This window comes from Acipenser ruthenus, chromosome 13 (assembly GCF_902713425.1).
Source record: "Acipenser ruthenus chromosome 13, fAciRut3.2 maternal haplotype, whole genome shotgun sequence".
Lineage (NCBI taxonomy): Eukaryota > Metazoa > Chordata > Actinopteri > Acipenseriformes > Acipenseridae > Acipenser > Acipenser ruthenus.
The window spans coordinates 4,993,299-5,012,460 of record NC_081201.1 but is presented as its reverse complement, the minus strand read 5'-3'; the positions used below and the strand labels follow the sequence as shown (position 1 = coordinate 5,012,460).

Below are 19,162 nucleotides of genomic sequence, written 5' to 3'. Positions count from 1 at the left end.
CCGCCCTGTCGTCTGATTGGCGGATGGCTTTATTATAAACTTCACTGCACCTGTTCTGTGCTGAAGTGGAGAATCAGAAAGCAACAACTGAGGAGCTGCGCGGCAAACACACAAAAATGAGTAACCAGAGGTACCCTGTACACGTAAGACTCATCGGAGTTATGCAGAACAAAAACAAAAAAGTAAGAAACAATTATATATATATATATTTGTTAAAATATATTTATATTAAATTATATATTAATAATATTTTGACACATAATAATACACATTATCTATTACTTGTTTATTGACATTTTACAGATACATTTTCTATTCTATTCTATAATAATAATAATAATAATAATAATAATAATAATAATAATAATAATAATAATAATAATGTATGATATTACTATTCATAATAAAATCTAGACACATGTATTTACTTTGTTGTTGTTTTTTCCTTCTAAATATGTATTTGATTTATTTCAGATATTTATGACATCAGTCCTGTGGTCAGATCAGAATGACATTATTGTCTACAGAAAGTATGAAGAGTTCAGAAAACTGCACGTGAGTAATACTACACACAACATTTCATTTGGTTTAACACCGAAAGCAATGAAACGGACCCGATTGAACACGTTGTTCTAATATATTTATATATGTCGCTTCCTTTTATAAAATCAACAGAAGCAGCTTCAGAAGAAGTTTCCCGTGGGCCGTGGATTCGGCAAAAAGGCGGAGGAAGTTCTTCCAAAATTTGAAGGTAAGTTGAGTGTTGAGTTGATGAATGAATGGCAAAATTTCCGCAAAATACGAAGAATATGAAATGTATATATTTGATACCAGCCAGGTTCCTAACTATTAATTGGATGTAAAATGCATTTTCAAGACTTTGAATGTGTCAAAAAAAAAAAAAAAAAAAGTAAGATACATACAGTTTTGACTAGGCAGTCACTGTTTATTTTAATCAACAGTAGGACCTATAACCATTATATATTGGGTAATGATTCAAACCTTAAACATCAAAAGGATAAACCTTAAGATAATATAAATTAAATAATCTAATGTCATTACACGTGCTGACAATACACATCCCATGCATTTTTGTTCTTAAAAATGATTATAATTTAAGACCGTAATAAGATAATTGGTGCACATGCACCAGTATTAGATATATTAAATACATACGGCTTAGCTATAAACCATTTTTCGTTTTTTTTTTTTAAAACAAGAAAATAAAAATAAAGAAAACAATAGGAAGAGAAGAGCGGAATATAAAAAAGGTGGTTTTTACAACGGTTGCATTACTAGCTTAAGGTCTGTTTAATCAACGGCATTTGATGTTCTTATTCAGATGTTCCTCTGAAGACCCTGCGTAAGAAAGCCCCTTCTAAATCGATGCTCAGGCTGAAATTGTTGGAGAAGTACTTCACAGCATTGATCGAACTGGAGCCCAAGATCTCCCAGTGCAATGACGTCATCCAGTTCTTTATACCGCAGAATCACGACTTGGAGCCTTCGTTTCCTAAAAACAGGTACAGTGCACTAGTATTGTCACGAACTGATATTGTAACCACCATTGTAAAACATTTAAAAGATGATGTAGTCCCTATATATAGCAACGCTTGTTTCACTAAAATACAAAATGTAGAAAACCTAATTAGAGATGAGAAAAAATAAGAAAAACTTGCATCACATCAGAAATCAACATTTATGTGTATCTCTATTGTGAGAACTAAGAAACTGACTTTTATAAATGGGATGTTTTACACTAGTGTTTTGTGTTTTTTATTTATTTATTTATTTTTGGTACACTATACCTTCACCGATTTGTCAAATGAAACACCTCTATAAAACAAAAACGCATTAAATTAAAATCTTATTGCTGACTATATATTTTCTTATTATTACCTCTAAATGAATGTTATTTTTTTATGTGTGTGTGTATATAGCATTGTCATCATGCCGTCTGAAGACCAGGGGGATGCGGAAGACATGAGCGAAGATAAACAACAACAGAGTGCAGGGAACATCACGCAGCCATTTATCGCGGAAACACACCGGTGCGTGGCCAGCTACGAGACCAAGGACACCAAGAACAGACCTTTCAAAGTCAACGTTGAAGAAACCGTGGATGTTCTCATCAAAGATCCAGCAGGTAGATATCTCATATACAATAACTAGATTACCACAGACTTTACTGAGCTCATGAAGAGTGAACTGAAGCCGAACTGAAGCACAAAGAAAAACCTGAAATGGCTACATACAACTTTGTCGTAAAGAACAATACATACAGTACAGTTTTAATAATACGGTATGCTTAAAACGAATTTGCGTTTCCTTTGAAGGATGGTGGCTGGTGGAAAATGAGGAGAAACATATAGCCTGGTTCCCAGCTCCATATCTGGAGAAATGCTGTGACCCAGAAGAGTATGATGATACAACTGATGGCATTCCAGAAGAAGGTGAGCGTTGATTTTGAACTGATTGCTTAAACAAAACAAACTGTAGTGCACTGGGTCTTGTGGGCGGTGCTTCTGTTTTGTGTTGCTAATTGTATTGTGTTCTGAATGGTTATAGGAATGCTGTACTATGCAGCCCGAGGTTATGAAGCCAAAAACATTGACGAACTGTCAGTAAACATCGGGGTGGTTGTGGAAGTCCTACAGAAGTCTGACAATGGCTGGTGGTTAATTAGGTAAGAGTTCAATTTAATATAGAGGTATATGTAATGAATGTGGTGTATACAAGTATTTTATGAAGGATAAATACATGTGCAAGGAGCTGACCATGTCTTGTCTCCCGACTCCCACAGGTACAATGGAAAAGCTGGATATGTGCCTTCCATGTATCTCCAGCCCTACAAAAACCCTCACCAGAAATTCCAGATTCAATCTATCAATCTATACAGACCTGCAAGTCCCCCAGGAAACCTTTGCGCTGTTAAAAATCTTCAGCTCAGCCGCTCTCATACATCACTCCAGCCTTACCCAGTTGTCAAAGGGAAGTTTCGGCCTTTGGACCGACAGAAATCAAGGTCTCTTTGTTGCATTCCGCCCCCTGCAATCACCATCAACGACCAAGATGCAAGCAGTTCCGCAAAGACTGAAAGCAGGATTGACAGCCTCAGCGACGGCAGCGAAGAGAGCTTGAATTTCAGCAGCTGCTCAAGTTCCTCTAGAAATTCTCCAGTGTCACCAGAAAGTGATTTCCTCAGCGTGAGTCAAGCAGACATGGCAGAGCAGCTCCAGAGAAGCAGGACCCCACCTGCAATGATCACACACAGGCGCGGTTCAGACTGTTTGAGTGTAGCGGAACAGCTACCCAACAGCAACTCTGATCCAAACCTCTTCAAGAGCTCTTCTATGCCCAAGGTGCCTCCACGGCCCAAAGCCCAGGAAATACTGTCCCGATGCACGACAATCACCAAGAGGGCGGCAATGCCATTGTTCCTGGGTTCCAAACCCACCGTGGCACAACTTTATTAAAATAAACTTTTCCGGGAATTTTATTTAAATATGCAGCTTAAACTGTAAGTAAAAGTAGTAGAATTATGTCTACTTTATATTTAAACCTGTAAGATACACAAGATATCCTTCTTGGCTTTTGACCCCAAGTAATTCTTACCAGTAATATGAGAATGGATGTAATAAATTGCATTGTAAGTTGGATTTTTTTCAACATGTTATATGAAATATTTTCCTTTTTTATATAGAAATACTTACTTTATATATAATTATTAAATAACACATTTTACTTTTCCATGTTAACAAAGTTGAAATTAGAAACTGATATTTTTGATATCCTCTTTCTTTAAAGGTAAAAGTTTTATGAATAATATGTGTCCTATAGTTTTTCCATACTGGAAATACTGTTTGCTTTATATGCACCCTTTAATAAGTAGGTCTTTTTATGTACAGACTGAAAAACTCTAAAACCTGTATAATTTGAAAAGCATGTGATTGTAAACGTCCACACATCTGTTCAACAATTGCAACTGTGATACAAACTCTGCAATAAAATCCTAATATTTAAAATGCCTGGTTTAATCATCAGTTTTCGTGACAGTATTTTGATATATGTTATGGTTTCTGGTTTCGGAAAGCTTCTTAATGTTGTTTCGACTATATATTCCTGTAACACTTAACTGATATCAAAAAGGCAATCCAAATGTTGTCATAGCTGAAAGTGTGGAAACATCTATGTAAATATTACTTCCTCACACTGGCCCTGCAGCCAGTCGTGGGTTTCAGAACCTTTTTTGATTTAGTACATTGAAATGACCAGATGACATCAGACCCCAACTAAAACTTCTCTGAAAACAGTCACACCTATGACAGAGTCATAAGTAAAATTGTAGTTTTACTATTTGGTATTTTTTATCTGCTCATTTAAATAATATATTTAGTTACTTGATGTAATTTATACAAATTTGCATAATACACTTTTGTATATAGAATGGCTGATTGTGTGATCAAGGCTAATCCTAAAAAGTTAATTATAAAAAATAAAAAAAATTGCCAGACCCAGTAATATTTTTTTTTTTTTCTCCACAAGACGCCAATATTAATGAGACCCTCTGTATTTCTGTATTATAAAATGGATAGGGCGAACAAGACACCAATCAGTGTGCTGTAGTTAGACACTAACCTTGTTTTCTGAAGGACTACTTTATTATTGTAATGAGACTCTTCAAAGTGTGCGTTGTGGTCAACATACCACACAGCTATTGTAGGTGGTTATGTCACTCTTGTGCCCAGCCATGCATGTAGCAATGGTGTAATTCCACACTAAGGCATATACTTCAATCACAATAATTTTAAAATTTTAAAAACACGTATTGTACCATCGACAACACATTTTGTCATAACCCTCTTTTACTGTGTCCCCCTCAAATTGTTAAGATGCCATCCACCAGTCACGTTTGATTGCTTTGCAATGCAATTGTAGTTTTTGCTTTAGAGTAGTATGAAGTGATCATCTTCTAGTACATCGTCATGGACGCCTGCCATAACTGATAAAACTCAAATATTTCTGATAATCCCATAGCTCAGTTGTTCAATGTTTTCTTTTGTTTTTCAACAAACTGGTTTGTGAAAATGATGTTCCCTAACTTGTATTTCCACCTTTGTTTTTGTTTGTAATTATCTCCAGTCTATCAATATCTAACAACCTGATCAAACAAACCAAAATCAAACCTTTGGGCACATAAAAGCAGCATATTACATACATGTTATTAGAGAGAGGCACAAAAATGTAGACAAATTGGATCCAAAAGTTTTTATTAAAATATTGCATTATTCATAAGAATTATATTCACAGATGACTCGTTATCCAAGTGTATGGTTTCTTTTCAGATTGCCTTTTTAAAATGTTCTAAACTTTATAAAACTAAAAATAATTGAAATCATTTTAAGGAAATGTACTGTACAATGTACAATTATGCAATGTCGGTTCAGTTTCATTACTTTTGATGGCAAATCGACAGAAACAGTCTTGTATACAGTACAGTACAGCTATGGCCAAAGGTTTTGCATTGCCCAATAGAATTAACAAATTTTTCTTCATAAAAGTCAATGAAACCTGCTGAATAATGTTACGTTAACATTTTGAATTACATTCCGCTTTGTAGGTTTCCAACACAATAAAAAGAAAAATTGAAAAATGTGACATTTCAAAATGTAACATGAAATACTGTACTACTATTATGGTTTCTAGAAGACTTTTGCAATATCATTTTGTTTCTTTGATTCCATGGTGTTAAATAAAATATCTAAAATTATGTTCATATAGTTTTTAATTATATCTCAATCCTAAAATTCTCAGTTGCAAAATTTTTGGCCATAGCTGTATATTGTAATCTCTTTCTATTTGCTTAATAAACTACTGTATACGAGTGTGATATGAGTGTAATGCGTTCTATTGTTCAAAGGATCATTAGCCCCACTGTAAAAAAATGGGGGTGGAGGAGTTTTGAGATGGTTATTTTGGAGGGAGGGAGGGAGGGAGAGAGAGAGAGAGAGAGAGAGAGAGAGAGAGAGAGAGAGAGAAAGAGAGAGAGCGAGCATGCGAGACAGAGAGAGAGAGCGAGAGCAGGGGATAAATACAGTAGCCTGTGTAATTGTCAAACTTGTGTCCCATGCTGGTGAAAAAGCACTGGGGGTGTTACAATAGTGATCTTACAGTACAATATTCAGTCATTTCAGATTGTGTGGCTAGCAGGAAAACGGCATTAACAACGAAACCTTTGCAATGGACCTCCTGCCTCTTGACACTGCATCTCACAAGGTGTGACGCTATTAGCCAATTTATTACATTTTGTTTGGTCTATGGTGGCAGTGACTGACAAGGAGCTCAAACTGACTACCCGCTAAGTTAATGACAGAGCTGGGAATTGAATCCCAGGCTCTCCAGGTTGTCAGTCCTGTCCTTTCACCTTCTCAGTCTCATCACCCTGGTGCGGGGGGTTGCCGATTGTGTTTCTGCTTGGTTCCCGGCAGTCATCTTCTCCGGTCTTGCTTCCGTTTCTCTTCTAACAAGCTTCTGCTCCTCGTTCTCCATCTCGTCCATCGGTTCTTCACTGTCCGAACCCCCCTCGCTGCTGGACTCCGGCTCGATGTTCTCTTTACCCTCCTCTGGAGACCCCACCTGCCTGCTCTTCACACCTTTGTTGGCAGCGCTTACATCATCATCATCACTCTCTACGTCTTCTTGCTGAGAGCTCTCTTCCTCCTCCTCTACCTCACCTCGCCCCTGTCTCTCAGCTTCCTCAAGTCTTGCAGAGTCCCCACCCTCTGAATCCAAGCCCATGCTAGGATTTGGATCGATTGTGAACGACGGTGCCGGTCCGCCCAGAGACGAGTCCTCCATTTCTTCATCCTGGTTTTCCCCACAGCTGAAAATACACATTTCCAAGAACAGAGGACAATAGACACATTTGTATTTAAAAAAAAAAAAAAAAAAGTGTACCAAGAATTTGATTGCAATTCATGAACAAGACAATAGAGCAAGTGTGCAATCTCAATGTGCAATAGGGAAACGTTTTGGAAATGTTTTACTTCCTTAATGAGGCATTATGTATTTGCCTTTCAATGAATCAATCCAGCAATAGTCAGTTACAGGAATTTCTTCTCAATTGTACCAAGTGCCTATCAAAGTGTACATAGCTATTACATTATGCAAACAAATCCCTGGCCTGTTCAGTGAATTGCTATTCATCTGAAAATGTATTCCCTTGAGCTCACCTGGCATTGCCGGTCAGTCTCATGTTCTGCCACATGTAATCCACAAACATTGAGGCCTGAAGCAGCCTGCTGATCCTTTGGAAGTGTCGCTCTGGAGACGGGCAATAAAAGAGTTACAAAGTCACCAACGCATTATCTTAAATGTTTTTCTAATAACCACCGTGATTCAAACTAGCTAGCCCTCAATCACCTTTAACCCAGAATTTATAACAATCCAGGTTTCTTATATGTACCAACTTAATGATGTTCTTACAACCTTCTACTGCAGCACCTAAATATGCATTTCCTCATCATAAAATGCATTCCTTTCATTTATTGCTTTTAGCACAATCTACACATTTCTCAATAGATAAATATGTTTTTTACAAGACAGACAACAGCAGCCTGGGGAAAAAGGATCAGTTTTTGCATAACAAAAGCATGCAGTGGGGTCAACACAGAAGTGTTTTTACAGGGATGATTCACAGGGCTCTCAAGCACAGCCACAGGGTATAGTTCTGCTGCTGACTGCACAGTGGTTTTCTCAAATTCCCTTGCACAACCTCTTGTAGCAAATCCAATTTGACATGACTCCCAGCCCGATTGCTCACCGGTGTATGGAAGGAGCCCCTCCAGTGCTGCCCTGACCCCGCTGTACTGCAGCAGCTCTTCGGGGCTCTCGTGCTGCAGCAGGACCTGCACCACCGCCTGGGCCTCCAGGCAGTTCCTGGCGTTGGTGTTCCACACCCCACAGAATCGCAGCACAGACTCTGCAACCCAGAAACACAACACTGGGGATTACAGGCTAGTCAATATTCCTCCCCGCTACACCTACTGGCTAAGCCCATTGACTGAGAAGAAGAAAGACGAAAGAAGAAAGAAGAAGAAAGAAGAAGTTGTTCCTTTTTTTGGTTTATTTGTTTGTTTATCAGTGATACCTATCATATGATGAAGGATCAAGGCCTTTTGCAATGCAAGTGATGGTTCAGGTTTTGTAGCAGTACGGTGCTCAAAGTAGTGTGGATTGCCAATGTGTCCATTTTTTTGTTCTCCCCTTCTTAACAAGCTCTGAAGAAGCAGAACGCAATACAACTCTTGTGCTTCAATTTTGAACTATTACCTCAAAAGGCCACGCATGTTTTTTCTTGTTATACTTTGAGCAGTGTTCCGTTGCATGCTGTGGATTATTAACAAAAGGAAATTACATTTCAAGGCTCTGCAGGAGGAGGCAGGGATCGCAGCTGCACCTGCTATCCATGACATTAAAATACTAGTTTGCAAAAAAAGCACAACCAAACGTAACTACCCATAGTAACAGATAAGAAAGAAAAATGTGTACAGACCCGTTTGATCCCGTCTTAATTTTAAAATAGTTTTTTCAAGCTGCTCTGTGCCATCCTCATTTGCAAGAATTCCTACAAACAAAACAAAAATAAAAATCAATGAGATGTGATGTCTTGCATACCAATTGTATTGAATCATTCGCCTGGTTAATAGCAGACAGAAAAGTTTAAGGTAGCTGAGTGACAAGATAGATACATTTTATCTAACTACTTGGTGTGAATTTTGACCTTCGAAGGTTTGGTACACATTAACGAAGGAAGGTTCGAACCGTCAATGGTACTAATGTGCATACTTTACCGGTGATGTCACCATAGCTACTTGCTTATATCTGATTGAAAATCCTATTATTTTACAGGTAATCCATTTAAATGTAATAAAAACATTTACATGTAGTTTAAACATGTTATATAGAACAGTAATCATGTTTTTATAATTTAAATAAATAGAAATACATGTTTATTTACACACAATTGATGCTGCTTGTGATATATACAGTAAGCTTGCATTGCAGCAGCACCAACTGCAGCGGACTGAGGCAAAACAAAGCTTTATTTAACAGTCACCATTCCAAGCAGGTTATCAGTCACAATTTACAACAACTAAAAATATGAATAATATGAACTTGTCAAGTGAGAGCGGAGATTGCTTGTGCCTCCATGATACATCAACAGTCTCTTGCACAGTTTGCATTCAACTTTGTTTTTGGTCGTTTGGGCATTTAACAAACAAATCCCAAACAGCAGAGGGGTTTCGAGACATTTCTTTCAATACAGTTTGCTGTCGAGATAGCGAATGAAGAAATTAAAGTTCTGCCTCTGGAAAACACAAGCTGGAGGGGGGAGGGGCGGATGGTGCTCATTTTTTGGAATTAAAATGATTAGTTTTAGCGTATATTTCAAACATATTCTACCATAGCACTTCATCTTACACTGTCTTGTACACTAGGTATTCAGTACATATTTTACTGAAGCACTACAACTGCTATAGGTACCACCCCAGTGCTTTGTCATATCCCCTGCTCCATACACGGCAGCGGCGCCATATAGAGTTGATACGTATAACGATTTGGTAGTGGATTTTAATACAACAGCTTTTGTTTACGTAACAGCATTATACAAATCAAAATTCTACATGCGAGTGACATTTAATGTGTGACTTATAGTATTCACACATTGTCAAACGGTTTCTGTTAACAAAGGAAAAAAAAAAAAAATACAGTGCATGAATGAACATGACGAACCTTCGAAGTTTTAAAACTACCTTCAAATTCCTGGCTAGCGAACGAACCTTCGAACACAGCCCTACGTGAATTACATTTTTTTTTTCAACTAATAACACCTTTAATGAAGTCACGGAAGACATCTTCAAATCTCAACTCATTTATGCCAAGTATCCCCATAAAAACTTTAAATCCAGCTTGCTAGCCACAGAATAACCTTGGCAAGAATTACACTAAATTCTTTGACATAAGAAATGAAGACTGTCAGCATTCCTGTGGTGCCCCTTTGTTGACATTATCAGCTTTACCAATCACTAAAGCCCTGTCCATAACCTGTTGTTATGCACAGTTAGCTACTTCCTTAAAAGGTTACAGATCTTAACAGTAGTAATGTTGGTGCTACAATGGAAAAACAACATTTTGTGTTTGGTTTTGTGAAAGCAGAGTTCACAGAATATTACACACAAGGAGCGCTAGAGGGCACTTCACAGCTTCAAGATTATGCCTATATTTCCGAGGAGTGTATTTTGTAGTGGTGGGCAACGATGTGAAAATTATATTTCAATGTCGATAATAATGAAGTCTTCCAAAACACAGAAATATAATAACACAATTGCAATATCAAATATATATATATATAGATGTTAACAGATATTTGCACATGAAAAGCAATAACTTACTTTAACTTAGTTGTGCTTTGCTTCACAATATCCGTCTTGTTATATTGTTTTACTGTTTCATCAGCCACCTCAAAGCTGAAATATTGACCATGATTGTATATTAATATAAAATAAATCTGATTATACTGCATTTGTATTTTAGCAGTATTTGCAATAAAAAGTATGTCTCTGTGAGCGTAACTGATTTTTTTTTTATCCCACGATATCGCGATATGGAAATTATCGATAGTATATCACAATATCGATATTGGTGCCCATCCCTAGTATTATGTATTATTGCTTGTTAGTTTTTGACATGTACAGAGTTGAGTTCAGAATGAAACATACTTATCCTCACACACATATTGTGGTATTTTATCTGACCCAAGTTCCAAGCATACCTTTGATGACCATGAGTACAGTGTGAGGTTGATTCAGGGAGATTGCCAAGCCCATAGCTTTGAAATACTTTTTCTCATGCAAGAGGTTGGAGAGCTCTTGCTGTCTGCAAAAAAGAAAGTCAATTCTCGTTAATACGAATTTCAAGGGACGAGCAAAAAAATAATCTTCTCGGGAGGCTAAAGCCAGATGCCTACTGTCAGTTTCTATTGAAGTTACAATTACATTTAAATTACAAAACAAAAGTATTATAAATTTAAAACTACTGTGCATTTTATTGGAAATAAGTGAACTTTTAAAAAGTATACATTGCAAATGAACTGCACTTGAAATCTGCATGTCCCATTCTGATCACAGGAATTTTGAAACCAGAAAAGCACGACATCCTCAACATCAGGGGAAATGGCAAAGACTTGCATCCACAGTTTGCTGTTCATAGCCCTGTATTATTGTATCCTGTTTTCGCATATTACTGTATGTATGAAAACTGTGCGTCTCCCTAGGTTACTGCATGTGAATTAAAAGCAAACGCCTGGCAGTAAAAGGTTAAATCAAAATTAAAAGGTCTTACACTAAAGCACAAATCATTCTTCAAAAAGCCTGACATGAGAGATCTGGCACCACAACAGGATTTTTCTTAGTCGAGCGCTCCTTTGTTTAAGACAAAGGCAGGTGTGTTTCTCAAAAAAAAAAAAAACAACTGCGCAAGAGAAAGGGCAGACAAGGAGAAGCCAGACTTTACTATTATTCAGCATATATTTTAGTGCTTTCATTTCAAAACACCTGGAGCAATGTCAATGCACATAAGACTAGGACTCAGAGGCTGTCTGCAAGTGTGCCCAAATAGCATGTTAGACTGGTGTTATAGGATAGTTTTGCAGAAAGTCAGCCGGCAGTGCAAGTCTCAAAAGAAAGTTATTTTTCATCAGATACAGTATTTAAACACTTACTTTATGACCTGGTCTTCCTGCTTGGCTTGTTCCTCAGCAAGTTCAATTTCAGTGACATCCTTTTGTAAAAGAAGAAAGTTAATACCATGCTTTTTTTCTTTTTCTTTTTAATTTAGTGTATCCGGATGTATGGCAGCTGTGCTGAACCTACATAGTCGATGAAAGCACATAGTACTAGCAATGTATAGTTAATTTTAACTATAACCCCTTGACAGGGCCTAAATAAAATTGCATGTTCAGAGGTATTAGGGAGGTAACTAACCCTAGCCATGCCCCAGTGTTCCAGAATCAGCAGGGTGCTCCAGCAGCGCAGTACTAACCTTCCACAGAGTGATGCAGGAGTCGGCCGAGCCAGTAACCACCAGGTCATCCTTCTTGTTGCCATGGAGCCCCCAGATTTTGTCCTCGTGCGCGTCCACCGTCTTCACACACTCGTTCGTCTTGATTGTCCACAGCTTCAAGAGCCCATCAGACCCGCTGATCAAAACAAGAGACAGCATTTGTCGACTTTTTCATGTGCATTGTTTTTTTATATATATTCTGTTAGCAGGTAGCAGAGAGCAAAATATAATAGCTTACCTGTGATACATTTACAGCAGATCACAGAAAAAAAAAAAAAAAAAAAGTTACCTTGTCAACAACTGTGTCCCACGGCTCACAAAAATAACCTTCAGCACCGAGGCATCGTGACCTTCAAAAGTCTACAACAGAAGATCATCATCAGAAAGACACCTCCATGACTATGCAATAATTCTACACTCCACCCCCCACCCCCAAAAACACATACTGTATAACTGAACATAAAAAAAACAGTATGCATAGTCTTACTGTCAGTGCTCCCCCATGCACAGGAACTGTCAGCAAACAAGAGGGATGACCTTGCACAGAAACCTTGTTATTCTGCACAGGGTTTTATATACACACACACACACACACACACACACAGCGCTCACCCGTTATAATGCTCCTCGTTATAGTGCGTTATATATATATTTGTAGATTGAAATGAAGAACATTTTGCCTACAGGCAGTCAAAACTTAAAATATAGGATATCAGCGGAATAAAAAAAAATAAATAAATGAGGGCAACCCATATTTTTCATAGTTGCATTTGTGGTTATACATTATATTTATATTGAGAAATGAAGGGGTTTTTTTTTTTTAGCTAAACTCTATGACACATGTCTTGTTATAATAAAAACCAATTAGGATTGCATACATTTCTTATCAGGGTGCACGTCAACTACAAAAAAAAAAGTCACAGCTAACAGCAAATTGATGTCAAAATTGTAACCTTGATTGTGACATGATCAATAACCAGCTGTCTATTAGCGACTACAATTTCTGGTTTAAAATAAATAACACATTTATTTTCTGGAGGACATAATGTAAGAATTCATTAATATTCCAAGTGCAAATACACCTGAACACACTCCACTGTAAAATAAGAAAAGGCTACCTTGAGGCAGCTGAAGTCCTGCAGCCCCCACAGCTTGACGGTGCCGTCGGCAGAGGAAGAGGCCAGGATCTGGTCCATGGGAGAGAACTGCAGGCACCATATCCCCCGCTTGTGCCCCTTGAACACCCCCAGAAGGGAGAGGTCTGCAGAGGACCAGAGCTTCGCAGTCCGGTCCTGGGAACCCGTTGCCAGCAGCTTGTCATTGGGTGAGATTGCAATGCTATTGATGTCCTGGGGAGGATGAAAGAAAACAAAGAAAGAATTGCTGAGAACAGGACGCTTTAAAAAACTATTATTAAATGTGACGAACTGCTCAACTGTTGCCTTACCTTGTCATGCCCTTTCTCAGTGACACGTGCATGCAGGACTTCAGGGCTGCCTCCTCTCGTTTCCAGGGATTCTGGGAGATCCCAGACCTTTATCGTGCAGTCCTGACTGCCACTCACCACGAAGCTCTGCTTCATCCTGAGAAGACCGAGCAAAAGCAGGGAAACATTATTTTTTTTAAGCTAGAGCATTTGTTGCACAGATTTTGCTTTGGCCCTATATATTAGCATCTCAAGGAATAAGGCTATCAATTTGAACGGTTCCAGGCTTTACAATTTGATAAATAAGAGATGCCAGAGCTTGTGACACCAGACACATTTCTGGCAATAAATAATGAATGTGTGTATGCGTAATACATGGAGATGCAATGGAACCTGAAAAGGAAGTCTGAAGTGTACTGTACATAGCACAGGTGTGATACACTCCTGTTGAATTTAGTGTTGATTAAAGGAACCTTTTCTCTGAGCAGACAGCACATTACCAATTATTCAATTTGGTTGAGATAGCTTTGGCCATTTACCAACCTATTTAAAACTTCCTTACTTGAAATGTTATTTTGAAACAGGTGACTATACATAAATTATTGCAAGAGTAGGTCACCATAAACATAGTTTCATCCCAAATAGAGCAACTCCCAAGAAATATGAAAATACTGTACGGAAGTGTGAGATACAGATTGTGCCTGTACCCTGTCGCCAGGGATATTCATCCCCTAAGGGATAGTGTAAGTGTTGTGTACCAAGAAACAGACCACACCTGGAGCAGGAAATACTTCCAATAGCATTGGCATGTCCAGATCCCTTCGCCACACAGCATACCACCCCCGTTTCTATATTCATCTGCCACACACTGATGGTCTTGTCCTAGATAAATAAAGGATTACACATTTTTTTTAAATAATTGCAAAGATAAAATCCTATGTAAGCAATACATTTGTAAAAGAAAATGTATTTGTTAATTGATTTGCTGAGAATATTTTCATTGAGGGTTTTTCCTTTTATACTAGCGTTGTCTTATCTTGTGAAACAGATTCAAGCAGTCAGAGTTATGGAGCAGGACGCAGCATACTTCTTGATAGGTTACCTTTGCACAGCTTGCAAACATGGAACCAGTTCTGAACACATCCAATGCTAGAACAGTCTCTGCACAGAAAAAATAAGAAACAATTCATTAGTATTTCTGTGAACGAATGCAAGCAATGCATCTTCTACAGCACACTGTAACGTGATATTTCAAGTTGTGTAGTGGTCCCCATAATTCAAAGGTTTCTAGGGACCTTTGATATAAACGGATGAATTGAAATGGTTTCAGTTATCACATGTTGTGTGTTGTTTTTAGGTAATTTAGTTGATGGTGTTGCTGTGAGAGGTTTTTACATTAACATGCCCCGGATAAAATGTATAACTTGTTACCCTCTTACCTGCCACCAGCATTACCACTTTAACGAGATTCAAAAAAGATTATTTTGACATTAAACCTGAATGAGCAAACTGTGAGTTGAAGACAGAAAGTTATCATACCAAACATTATACATTTAAAACTGATCACTTGTGCCACATAGTGTTTAGACAGCTCTCCACAGTGATCCCCGATTGCACATACATCAAATCACCTTTGGCAAATACCCCCAGAAGTTTTCTATACTAAAATCTGTATGTATCAAGCTTCTTGCACGTTCCTATGTGTTTAATTTACCAGCTACACTGGAAGAATGCTTACCAGAATGCCCGTGCAGGATCTGACAGTTTGACGTTGCCAGGTCAAAGACCTTCAGCTGAGGGCTGTTTGTCGCCACGACAATATGAGAGTCAGCCGGGCCCAGGAACTTCACATCCAGAACCTCATCGTTGTAGCCCACAAACTGGTAAAGAGGTGATCAAGAAGGTGTTATCACACAACAGCGTTACATGTTGTATTCTCGTCTGCAGCTGCATGCTTTCTTGAGGCAGGAGAGATGAGGACTCCTAACCAGGCTTGAACAGGCTAGAGCCGCCATCACCCCACAATGACATTCCATTTTTTCTACACTCACACATAGTTAAGCTAAACAAGAAGCATCATTCAGCACTCCTCACCTGCTGCTCCAGAACCAGCGTGTACAGGTCGGACAGCAGGAAGTTGTGCTCGGCGGTCACCGTGGCGATCCGATTGGTAGCGGGCAGCAGCAAGCAGTGGGTGAGGCTGTGCTCATCTGGCTCCTCCCCTCCCCCCACCTCCACTGGTTGGGGCCTGGCTGATACAGTCTGGGTGAAGACACAGCGGGCAGTGCTAGCCTCCCACACCCGCAGCACACCTGGAGGCAGTCACAATATTAAAACAATTAATATAGAAAGAAAAAAGAAAAAAACACTTATATCCTTTAAGCTACAAAAGAAATCGCATACCTACTATACATGCAGGTCTACTTAGAATGGCTTGGCTCTCCATTTAGGATTATTGCTAACACGGCAAGACATTTGTGCCATGCAATATAGATCTTGATATTACAAAAAACAAGTAAAATACCCTTAATGTTTTTTTGCTTTTTGTCTTCTTCCACAGTGAAAATGTTTTTAAAAAAGACAATGCACCAGAATGGTTCAGTGACTACACTCACCCTTGCTTCCAGCAGTGATGAAATGGGGCTCTTTACTCTTCACTCCCAGTTTGGAGAAGTCCCCTTGCTTTGGCAGCAGAACAACCGCTTCCACAGTCTGGGAGAAGGGTAGAGATGTTCATATGAAATGCAGGTACAGATACACAAAGTGTGTTTCCACTGCTTGAACCGTGGGCTATGTATCATTCTCCTTACCTCAAAAACAGGTACAGTCCTTGTGGGTGTCTTTGTTTTCAGATCCCATACAGTGCAGATTTTATCCCGGCCGGAACTGAAAATACAGATTCAAATGTTAAATAACACTACTAAAGAAAGGGAGCGATATTTCAAAGGCTAGCGTATAGTAAATGTGTAGGTGGAAAATCGCATCTCGGAGTGCAGACCTTGCCAGAACTGGCACTTTTTTACCCCCAGTGGAACACAAGGTCACACAGCTGACAATACACCCTTTCTTTTCTGAAGTGCACACATGCGACTGTAGCCAATCAGACAGAAGAGCAGTACCTGACAAGCGTGTTGCCATCAGGAGTGAACGACAGCGAGGTCACAGCACTGTAGTGGCTCTCCAGGACAGACACACACTTGCTGGACTTCAGGTCCCAGATACGGATCTTACAATCCATCGAGGAGGAGAAGAGCTGCAGCCGGGAGATATCAGGATGGAATTCCACAACACTGGGGGAGGTTTCAAAGAAAAGGATTGCATTACACATGGTCATTCACAACCCTGGCCTGAATGTTCATATATTCCTCTATTGCATATAGGTTAGTAAAACACACACAAAAGTTCCAGGCGTTGAATACAACTGTCTTACTGAACGACTCCAGAGGATCCCTTGAGGTTGTGAGTGCAGTACTGTTTCACCACATCCCAGACCTTGATGGTGCTGTCACAGCCTCCTAAAAACACAGAGCAAATTCATCAGTTACAAGGTGAGACATTGGACAACAAATCTGCAAGCATTTTTACACAAACATATTCACTATATTCTTGCATCGATAGCATAGGAAGTTAAAAAGGGAAGGAAAACACCATTTTGCATTCTTTATTATTTTTGTCATAGGAACACCTGTAGTAGATATTTTATGCATGGGCTTATAAGGTGGCAACATTCTGAAACAGAGGAAAAACTAAATTGAGCCTCTTTCTAGAATAGTCACTAAGACACTAAGCACAGCTTTTTGATTTAAAAAAAAATAAAACAACATTGTACCTGTAGTCAAGAGAGTAGAGGTGGGGTCAAAGGTCATGCTGGCCACTGGTGCTGTGTGGACAGCTTTCCAGGTGCGAGTGCAATTGTTCTCTCTCCAGTCCCATTGCTTCAGCAGCAGGGCACGGCTACTCGTCACCAGAATCTGAAGCAGGTAAAGGACACAGCTTTTAGTAAAAACAAGCAGTCCAAGTATAGTATGTACAATGGGGTCAACTTACAGTGGAATTTGTGGGAGCGGCTGCATACTGGCCAATGCAGCCAAGATCTTAAACTTGGCATGCCCTGGATTTGAACCAGCAAACTCCTGATCACTTGACTCAATCTAAACGCCACACGATAGTGCCCTACTGGATGAGCCACTGGTCACCCTATCATTTTTGATAATTCATATTTTTCGCTTTATTTTGTTCTATACAGTTTTGTATTTAACTATTGCTTCGATTGTTTTTGTATCTTACCTTGTCATCTGGGCTGACAGTAAATGATGTAATGTCTTCTTGGTCATCCTGAGAAAACATACATTGGGTTTATTGGGAGCGGTGCAGGTGTAATTTATTAATAAAAACATTACTTAAGGTTTTACAGGGCATTTGTAAATAGCAACAAAATGCATAGAAATAACAGGCTATTAGAAAACAAAAATATAATTTTACTTGAAGTAATCTGCCACACAAGTCTGGAGTGTGGACTCTTTTTCATATCCATCTGCCATCAAACAAACTAGATAAATAATCCAGACATTAGATGTACTGCAACCCTACCTGCTCAATGCTGTGAGAGACTCGTCCTGTTGCAATGTCCAGGATATTGACTTTTGTACCACAGGTACAAAAAATGTATTTTCCATCTTTACTGATCTAAAGCAGAAGGGAAAAAACACATTGCATTTGTTCAGGGATGGCAATAAGACTCCTATGGCCTAGCAGTTTCACCCATTCCAGGTTTTAATAAGAGCTTGATTAGCCCGTGTACAGGCAACAAGCTCAGGTGTGTCTTATTAAACTCACAGTAAAACCAGGAATGGATAAACTGCTATGCAATGGGAGTCTTATTTATATCCCATAGGTACAGGTACAGGATACTTAAAGTTCTTACCAATACCTGCATACTTATGTCGGATGGATTACTATATTATCAAAATGGACTGTGCAATTAGCAAAATATGGTATGGCAAGAGTATTTTAGAATTATTAAGTCTATCATTTAGTCTAGCAATCTACTGTATATGGCTGCTGATAACGATTCAATAGCGCTGCTTCACATAATAAACGTCACTGACCTAGGTATCTATTTACTGGCCATTGTTATAGCACAATAATCCCGAACGAATTCCTTGTAATTCTTACCTGAACCTTTCCTCCTTTGTAAAACGGTTCAATTTTGCTGGAAACAGCGAAGCTAAAACAGAAATGTGTACAATTTAACATCATTATAGTGTTTTTATCCCCACTTTCCAATTTATTGAAATGGCATGTGTACTTTTCTGCTTACAACCATAGGCGCTTTACTATCTTGACCAGCTTACTTAGTTTTGAACTGCAGGGTGTTGCTTGTCATTATTCGATGTATTCCCGGGATAACTCAGCAGTCCATGAGATATTAAAATACTTCTGGTTAATTCTGAACCCACAAAACCTACACCACCTCGCTATCTGCCATGTGTTTCTAGCAACAGTTCCTTGGCCGTCGCACGGATTGTACGTCATAATCGCCGTACCGAATTGCAAACCATAAATGAAACGCGGTTAGGGAACTAGTAAATCTCCATTTGTATAACTGAAAAA

At 38.8% G+C, this 19,162-nt stretch overlaps 2 protein-coding genes across 2 annotated transcripts; one reads left to right on the top strand and one right to left on the bottom strand.

Moving 5' to 3' along the window:
* Positions 1-73: 73 nt before the first annotated feature.
* On the top strand, positions 74-4,363 carry LOC117417642 (NADPH oxidase organizer 1-like). The gene is made up of 8 exons (XM_034029797.3): positions 74-182; positions 475-555; positions 676-751; positions 1,343-1,523; positions 1,941-2,146; positions 2,337-2,453; positions 2,569-2,686; positions 2,804-4,363. Exons 1-8 carry the CDS (start codon positions 117-119, stop codon positions 3,474-3,476), a joined length of 1,518 nt encoding a protein of 505 aa, XP_033885688.2. The 5' UTR covers positions 74-116; the 3' UTR covers positions 3,477-4,363.
* Positions 4,364-5,253: 890 nt separating this feature from the next.
* Positions 5,254-19,108, bottom strand: LOC117417932 (transducin beta-like protein 3). The gene is made up of 23 exons (XM_034030351.3): positions 18,904-19,108; positions 18,725-18,776; positions 18,140-18,235; positions 17,837-17,884; positions 17,379-17,520; positions 16,980-17,064; positions 16,669-16,839; positions 16,360-16,435; positions 16,165-16,261; positions 15,644-15,861; positions 15,288-15,429; positions 14,652-14,710; positions 14,325-14,431; positions 13,571-13,706; positions 13,242-13,472; positions 12,413-12,483; positions 12,103-12,259; positions 11,783-11,841; positions 10,835-10,938; positions 8,555-8,626; positions 7,823-7,981; positions 7,233-7,323; positions 5,254-6,883 (listed from the first exon to the last, which is right to left on the bottom strand). The coding sequence occupies exons 1-23, from the start codon at positions 18,933-18,935 to the stop codon at positions 6,421-6,423; spliced, it is 2,868 nt and encodes a 955-aa protein (XP_033886242.3). The 5' UTR covers positions 18,936-19,108; the 3' UTR covers positions 5,254-6,420.
* Between the last annotated feature and the right edge of the window lie 54 nt (positions 19,109-19,162).

What these genes read in the sequence shown, in the direction of transcription:
- LOC117417932 (XM_034030351.3), bottom strand. Translation starts at nt 18,935, where the DNA reads ATGACAAGCAACACCCTGCAGTTCAAAACTAA. An exon ending in GGGACACAGTTGTTGACAAG is followed by an intron (nt 12,260 to 12,412) that starts GTAACTTTTTTT and finishes TGTTTTGATCAG; the next exon opens with CGGGTCTGATGGGCTCTTGA. An exon ending in GGGGCTCCTTCCATACACCG is followed by an intron (nt 7,324 to 7,822) that starts GTGAGCAATCGG and finishes GCCCGTCTCCAG; the next exon opens with AGCGACACTTCCAAAGGATC.
- LOC117417642 (XM_034029797.3), top strand. Translation starts at nt 117, where the DNA reads ATGAGTAACCAGAGGTACCCTGTACACGTAAGACTCATCGGAGTTATG. An exon ending in CCTTCGTTTCCTAAAAACAG is followed by an intron (nt 1,524 to 1,940) that starts GTACAGTGCACT and finishes GTGTGTATATAG; the next exon opens with CATTGTCATCATGCCGTCTG. An exon ending in TCTCATCAAAGATCCAGCAG is followed by an intron (nt 2,147 to 2,336) that starts GTAGATATCTCA and finishes TTTCCTTTGAAG; the next exon opens with GATGGTGGCTGGTGGAAAAT.